The sequence below is a fragment of the Nothoprocta perdicaria genome, unplaced genomic scaffold (assembly GCF_003342845.1).
Source record: "Nothoprocta perdicaria isolate Ctin4 unplaced genomic scaffold, notPer1 scaffold_17, whole genome shotgun sequence".
NCBI classification, from domain to species: Eukaryota; Metazoa; Chordata; class Aves; order Tinamiformes; family Tinamidae; genus Nothoprocta; species Nothoprocta perdicaria.
In genome coordinates this window covers 4,265,300-4,273,549 of record NW_020454871.1, presented here as the reverse complement: position 1 = coordinate 4,273,549, position 8,250 = coordinate 4,265,300, and the positions used below count along the sequence as shown (strand labels likewise).

General features: G+C 46.8%; 1 protein-coding gene across 2 annotated transcripts in view; it reads right to left on the bottom strand.

The window, feature by feature from the left end:
- Positions 1 to 3,761: 3,761 nt before the first annotated feature.
- Positions 3,762 to 8,250, bottom strand: part of ATP11C (ATPase phospholipid transporting 11C) — a 42,026-nt gene continuing 37,537 nt past the window's right edge. The window contains exons 29-30 of one of the 2 annotated variants that reach the window (XM_026036002.1): positions 7,543 to 7,638; positions 6,370 to 6,461 (exon numbers count right to left, since the gene is read on the bottom strand). In XM_026036002.1, coding sequence (XP_025891787.1) covers positions 7,546 to 7,638 — 93 coding nt within the window. In that variant the 3' untranslated portion in view covers positions 6,370 to 6,461; positions 7,543 to 7,545. Of the gene's footprint in view, positions 6,462 to 7,542; positions 7,639 to 8,250 lie in introns of both variants that reach the window. The other variant, XM_026036000.1, reaches the window with a different exon arrangement.

The following is an 8,250-nucleotide window of genomic DNA, read 5'->3' as shown; positions in this document are numbered from 1 at the left end:
TTCTCCTTTTTCATTCTTTATTTCTTTATTTTTTTTTTTCTTTTTGCACGGGGAAGGGCTGCCCCCAGCCGCGCGGCGAGCACGTCGTGTTTAAGCTGCACGGTATCGCCCAGCCTCGGAGCAGGGACCCCATCCCAGGCACAGTCATCCCGCTCCCACAGCTCTTCCCCACTGCAAAGTCCCTGGTTCCTGGGTACCTCCTCCTCCTCCCCAACCTCTCCCATCGCCCCCAGCCATCGGCTCACACAAGTTTGCAACAGCGGGACATGCAGCCCTTAAACTGGCCCCTGAGCCCCCAAGCAGCGCCCAGATGCCACACAGGGCTGGGTCAGGAGCGCCTTGGCCTGGAGTTTGCAGGCAGAGAGCCATCCTTGTGCATGCAGAGATGCCAGCACGTTCATACCTTTTACATTTACTACTGGCATCTGCAAAACTGCAGATTTTAACCTTTTAACTGCAGGTTTTAACTTTCTCTAAGATTTTTTTTGCAAGCAGTGCTCTAGCAGATTCTTAGAATAACATCTGAGATTTACTTTAAGCCACATGWACAACCAAAGCGCCAAAGCTGGGCTTGGTTGGGACCATAGTCCCTACACAGCCAACCCGACCCACCGTCCCCGTCTGTCCGATCCCGAGGTTCAGGCGACGCCGGCTCCCTCTCAACAGGAGCTCCAGCTAGCTGGGAAGCCAGCACAGAGAAGTGGATGTTCCTGTTTTTCCAAAACAACCTTTTAATTACGCTGCTGTGCTATTATAGCAGCCTTTTCCCCCCCTGCACTTCACCATTCAGGGCTATTAATTTAGGTCTCAAACTCTAACAGCGGTAACATGAAAACACCCTGCGTTTTGGTCGCGCTCCTCCTTATACCTGTGGAGAGTTTTACATGGAAAAACAGTGCATTGAGTCAGTGCACTTGGTTCCTACCGCAGCAGATTCTCAGCAGCTTAATGGCTTGAGCAGACAGCTCTTGGTCTGGTCATAAAGTGTGTCTTGTGGAGCGGGAAGAGCTCACGTGCCCTCACCCACTGAAAAATCTAACCCTGTAGATAGTGGCAAGCTTTGGAAATAGCCATGTGCAAGGCTACAGGCATGGAAAGACAGAAATGCTGCATTCCTGCTCTCTCCTTAGCACAAGAAAGCTGTTTTTCCCTGAACAGCCACACTTTACGTAGCCACGAGGCCGCTCCAAGCGCTGCCGCGAGGCTCCTCTCGCTCCGTCCCTGCCGGGAAGGGTTCACTGCAGGCAGGACTCACCCTTGCCGAGCGACAGCTACCCACCTTCAGCGCTGATTTCAGGGAAAATAAAACTAAGCAATAGAAGATATAGCTACGTYAATGCTAAGCTTTAGCAATCTCTTCATTTCCTACTCTCTCAACATAAGGCAAAATGACTATAACTTCACTGGGTCAGAGCATCCAAGCCATGGAACCACAAGAAGAGGTCCTGAGAGATGCGCTTCTGTGGCACCTCTGCAAACAGAGTGCTTTGGATTTGTTGGTTTTCTATTTTGTTACAATTCTTTATCCTCAGATCTTTGGGAGAAGAAGTGGGAGRGAAATCCCACCAATTTCAATAGTCCAAGACTATTTATTTATAAATAATGAATGAAAACACACGTTGCACATAAAGGTTAGAAGGCTTTGRCTGGTACCACTACAGTTTTAAGAAACCACCCATCAGAAAAGCCTGTTGTCAGCTAAGTTTGTATGTTCTTTTTGAAGGAACCTCAGCCATTCACATCTTCGTGGTGTTTTAGTCCCCTTTTTGAGATTGCTCTGAATGATCAAKATATATGCCAGCTATTTATTCCCGGCAGTTTTATTATAATTTGGAGAAATCATAGCACTTTTCCAGCATYGCTTACCTGAGGTTTCCTTCCTGCAGCTTCTGAGAGCCGCTGCCTTCACACTGAACGTCCCCAACAGCACAAGGCAGAGCTGCACTGGAGGCTCCACTCAGGGAGCTGYTTGATCAGAGGGTTCCCCATGTGGCTAATGAATATGTACCTATCTCCTCTTCTGGGTGCCCAATAGACCATCCAAGTCTTTCCTCAAAAACACCCATCCTCTTACAGGTGCTGTTGCAAACAGCTCCTACCTGAAGGGAGTCATGGCCAGAATGGGAACAGTGAGAACAAAGTCCTCCAAAAGAAGAGCAGCTGAACCCTGGCTGGTCRTGGTCTCCAGAGCCAGGCCGGGAGCAGAACTGCGATGGATGAGAAGAAATCCTGGCCCAGTGGGAATCAGTTGAAGTTGGCTATGGATTTCACCAGGACCATGAGCTTATTGCAGCAACTACGTCAAGGGAAAAGGGGAAGGACTTGGTTACACTCTCCCACTTACTGCTGAAGCTTGACTTAAACCTCATTTGCTGTTGTCACCACTGCTTTGGAAGGGGCAGGGGACACATAAAGGTGCTCATGTGTCCTTTCCCCACACCCAAGAAACTGCTTCTCCTTTCTAATACAACATGCTACACAGATAAGGGTTTAAGTGTTGCCTAAGGGTTTAGTTTAAGTGTTATCTGATGCTTTCCAAAGCTTCTCATGATCCATGGGGGTCCTCCATCTCTGACACTTGCTGTCCATGCGACAGGCAGCTCAGTGCAGAAGGTGCTGCCTTTCTTCAGAGGATTTTCACTATCACTCAGCATAGGCTATTAAGATTCTCAATGCACGTATCTTATTTCCACTAGCACAAGCTTCTTCTTAAAGGTTATAGTTTGTTTTAAATAGCACAGCCATCTGTCCAACAGTGGCTCATGGGAGCTTAATAAATGGAAGGAACCAAAGCAGAATTTTTCAAACTGTTTTTTTTTTTACTATGTGTATTACAAACCTACAGCCTTAAAAATAAACTTATCTATGTGTTTTTCTGATGCGTTATACAAATAACGTGAGCCTTGCTCTAACAGTTTCATTATGTTGTTGGAATTTGACCAATGCAAGTAGGTAACCTGCACTGCACTGGCTCCAGCCATCCTACCAACCACAGAATAACCCTCATTCCTGGATTTCTAGGCTTTGAACTAAAAACATTTATTAGAGACAGGTTTGATGCACAGAACCAACATACAGCATTCAAAAAACTGGAAGTTGGACATGCAGACCTGCTTTTTAATTCTTTTTTTAACGTGCTTGCTAAATGTCCTCTTCAACTAAAGCCCTGAGCTCCATGCTTCTGAAAGATTTAGTCACTCAATGCATAGSATTTCCTTTCTTATTTTGACATTTTCAGGGAAATGAGTCTAGAATGCATAAGCCAGATAGCAAGTTTGCTGGTGATGGTGCAGCACCTAATATCTTGCTTTAAGCAAACCCCTCCAACATCCAAAACCCTGAGAGGTCACCTGAGAAAAGCTGCTTACTATCAGTGGGATGTACAGCAGGAAAATGTGTGGCCTTATCCATTTAATCCAGCACACAGGGAAAATGCTGACCCGTCCTCCAATTACCCCCATACAAAAGCCTATATTATAATCCAAGGAAACAAGGCAGGCAAAGGTTTATATATATATATAATATATTAATCAGAACAACATACCAAAGTTTATTGATTACTTCAAACAAAAGTTTCTGTAATGAAAAAAGAGCAAGTTGCATTCATAAAAGGTAACATTCACATTCGATCTCTTTTATATAAAGCAACATAAATGTATAAAATTGCATTTAAGTGAAAAAAATGTAAGGTTGCAGTCCATTTTTTTCCAAGAAGCTGAAAAAATGTATCTTCTCATTGCCTGTATATAATTTACATTATCTATATACTACATGGTGTTTTAAAAAAAATCCACGGCTGGGAAATTGGATGAATAGAGCAGTATTAGGTGCAGYTTTCAACTGTCAGTGTGTATACAAATTCAATTTAAGCTTTTACACAATCCCAAGTAATTTATAACATTCTCAAAATAATGAAGATTAGTTTTTCCTCTTTCTTTTGAAAAGTAGCTATGCCTACATCAAGTTTTGCTATTAAAAAAACTTTTAGGGGGAATTGTAATTAACTTTTTTTATCTTTGAGTCACTAACCAGTGATTAAACTTCAATGAGTTATTAGCAAAAGCCCTAGCCTTTTTCCTTCAAGTTTTTCCACCGATAAGCCTGTACTGACCTGTTAGCTCCCTGAAGAGCACTGCAACAGCGCAGCTTGTATTGTCTTTTATAGGAACAATCACAGCATTACTGTCAAATCACCGTCACCATCTCATCCTTATGGATATTTTACAGCCACTATCAYCGCTTTTCCTGTCCTCCTCCAACTCCAGACTTGGTCTCCTGTTTCCTTGCGTTTCACAGAGCATCTGCAGCACCAGAAACTTCCCTTCTGCTGCTTCCGAAGGAGGACAACGGGGCTGTCCTGGTGCCACTGAAATAGCTGGAGCGCCAAACGCAAGGAAACGTGCGTTTCCAAAAAGAGCTGGCATTCGAGACACTTCACGTTCACCTCAGCCCACGTTTCAGCAGCTTGCACAGGCCTTGGGTTTGAAGACACAGCTATAGCAAACGGTTCAGCTCCAYGGTGATACTGCATGCTCGCAAACGGGAAGGAGGAGACGTGGCTTGCAGGAGGCTCRTCTTGCGCCGGGCTGCACAGTTTAGCCCGTGTGAGCACCTTTAGGAGGACACTTCATACATAGCAAAACGTTGCAAGCTTCATCCTGCTCCCCACACGGAACATCATCGACAAAACCACGGGAGGAGAGGTTGTCCCTCGACGTGGAACGCAACGCAGAGCGAATCGAGGAGCAGGTTGCCAGACTTGGGACGATCTGGGCTTGGAATGGTTTTGAATCACAGGAATTACGCCTTTCAGTGCCCACTTTTTGAAGGTYATGTAAACAGAAGAGAGCAAGTGCGTATTTAAGGAGAAAGGTTAGATTTGGCATAGAGAGCGCGTCTTCTTGCGTTCATCGCACGCTTTGTCTGTAGGCACCACAGTTTAGGAATAAATTGCCAAGAGTTGGCCAAGGGCTGCAGGGTGGATTCCAGGTCCACGGAGGAGCTAGAGAAGGAAGCGGCAGGAGCTCTGCCTGGGGGACATGCTGGAAGCTCCCAGCTCGCATGCAGCAAGGAGTTGAGCTGTGGCCACTGCCACAGGGACGCAGTGCAGGGCGTGCAGGACCAGTCCCCACGTCCATCCGCCACACAGCCAGGTGAAGGGGATGCTCTGCCTAGTCCCAGTTTGCTGTTGCTCCATGCAGAAATGAAATGGAGCCGAGGAGGAACCCAATGGAGCCAGATCTGACCGCGGCACGAAGCTTGGTGTCCCTCCAGAGCTGGACGTGGTTGCTCATCACAGCAGCTCCTGCCATGCAGATGGTACCAAACAAGGCAACGGGAAGTCAGCACGAGGACAAGCCTTCACATCGYGTGACAGCGGCGCACAAGCTGCTCCCGTGACCCTTTAGGATTCAAAACAATGTTAACAGCTGCATTTTTCCCCTCTGAAGCATTAGAGAGMGCAGAGGTTCAGGCATCCCACATCTCTGCTACGCGCATGTGATATTTACAACCCAAAAAGAAACAAGTCTTAGTAAAGGTGGATTTAAAAAGGACATGCCAATTTAAAAACCAAGTAAAGTATAAAATCAATGAGCTCAGACTAACGTATGCCTTTTATTTTCATATGACTATTTTTTCTTAGTGCAAATAACTGCGGATGCAGTCTACAGCCTGCATGGGGCCAGGCACAGCCCGTGTCCGGAGAGCAGCACTGGGAAAYGAGGGAAAACCACCACTTCTTCCCTTTCCTCCAGGAAGGGCCCATTGACGCACTGCTCCTCAAGGACCACCGCACATCCCCATTGCTGAGGGCATCTCCAGGCCGTCCCCATCCATCCCATCCCAGARCCAGACGTTGCAGCTGCGTGTGGAGCCAGACGCAGACCCAGCACTGCGTGCGCTCCCATGTYGGACCCAGCTCTTCCCACGGAGCCCTCGGGCAGCTGGATGGGACCAGAGCAGCCTCTAAAGTCCACGCGGCTTCTTTGGTTGGGCAAAGCAAGAGGCTTCGGCACCAAATAGCTCCTGGGCAGCCACAGAGCCATGGTGCTCAGCAGGATGCTGCTGCTTTTCTGCTTTTGCGTTTYGTTTTTACGGAATTTCCAAAGATGCTTCCTCAGCCTCCGATTACTTTCGATTTAGAAGATACTTTGGGAGTGGGCGTGGGAGCAACAAGACCAAAGACAAATGGGTTCTGGAGCCAGCGCCCTGGCTACTGCTTCATCAGCACGGCTGCTTACAATTCTTGTTAATTTTAACRAGAACCGTTAGGTTAAAGACAGGTGGGTTTTGGGTTTTTCTTTCCCTACAGCAGGACCAAATGCAGCGTTTGTACGGAGCATTTAGAGTATCCTGAGAGGATATCTTTCTGCCAAGTTAGTAACAGCATCTTCAGTCTTCACATAACCATTTTCTATGCGTTTGTATGACATTAACATAGGCAGATCAAAGGGGCCAGTCTGCAAAAATCAGAAGGAAAACACACACACACAGTGTAATTATTACGTTCTCCAAGACATAACATTTTTTTCCTTGCGTAACTTTTGCAAAGAAACGRTTAAAATTTTTGAAAGAGGAGAAGAATGATTAGATCCTAATAAAAATGCCCAATTTCATTCACAAAGGAAGAAATAACAGCAGCCTAAATGAATTTGGGTGGTTTGCAAAATGCTGCAAGGAGTCTGAAGGCAGCATCTGCCTCGCTGTCCCCTCGGGTCTCGTGCAGGGCTGGGTGAGCGCGTCCATGCCCATCTCCATGCATGGTGCAGAGCTCCACCTAACGTCCGCTGTGCCCAACATGCAAGAGGCCAGATACACTCAGGAGGTCTAGAGAGACCCTGTCCATAGTTTTATATTTGCAGTTGATGCCACTCGGCTACATAATGTTCCACGTGGAAGCTAAGTTGTGAATTCAATTAGGCATTTTTACTTATTTCTATAGCTTGATATACTGCTATTGGCTTACTAYAGCATTTAGAATTAAATGAACTTACATGAGGATGCTCTCTGTGTATGGACAGAGAGACATGCCCGCTGTACAAGATGTTGACATATATAGACAATTAAATATGTTTAGTTTAAATCTAYGCAGATGAATTAAGATGTACTCATTTCTATCCGACAGGACAGCATGCACCCTGGAGAAAAAGGGATTTTGGTGCTATTCAGATGCAATACTGGAATCATTTTAATAGTTGAGGCTTGAAACACTTCGTTGCAAATAAATCAGTGTTAGCTTCTACCATCACTGTTATCCTGAGGACACCAGCAGCGAATCACGCAAAGCTGAGGGTTAATATTAYGCTCCAGTACGAGCTGCAGTGTGATTGGATCTATGCACACAGGCGATCTGGAAAATGCTCAACAGAACAAGATCCCCAAATTAAAACGCATCCCAAACATTGCATCTCCATTCCACAAAGACAGATGCCCCACACCAAGAGTAAAGATGATTAAAGGAACCAGGGTTTAATTAATTCGGGGGTTACACTTGGTTAATGACCGCCTTCCAAGCCGTCCCCGCTGCTGAGGGCAGGGTACCTGTTACAACACATTAGACTCATCTSAGAAGGTTCTTAAGAGCAGTGGTCTGACCGCGGGTCTGGCCGACAGCGGGTCACACGCCTTGCTACTGCTCTGCAACGGGGAGGCAAAGACACTTAGGGCACACGCGACACTCCAGCCTACCTGGCGGTGCAGCCCTAGGGACACGCACGCCTTGATAACGCTCACTGACAGCATCACCAGAGACGTGGCCACGCAGCCTCCCTCAATGTCCTTCCTGAGGGTTAACACGTGCTTGTTCACCCGCCCAAAGAACAAGYGTAGTGTTAGCAAACATTATTTGTCCATCAGAGAAGGGCACTGGGGAAGATGCCATTGAATCAAGCAAGCCCACGCTGTTGGCCAAGTCATCCAAAGGATAATCAAAATGAGGTCTACTTTGTTCCACACGTTAGACATTATCATCATCTTTTAATCATCTCATCCACTAAAATGCAGAGGGGACGGACATCAGAACTACTTGTAATGGGGGACAGCTCCATGAGCAGAGTATATTGCTCCGTGCCACCGATTTCCAGGGACGTGCACCATGTACCCTRGCTAAGGACGTGCCCAGAGACACCAGTGCTCCCGGCGCTGAGCACGGCGAGCTCAGCACACCCGACACACAGCGAGTCGCCAGCACCTGCGCGRGTGGAGACAAAGGGAATGAGACAGACAGGACGCATCTAAACACAGGATGTA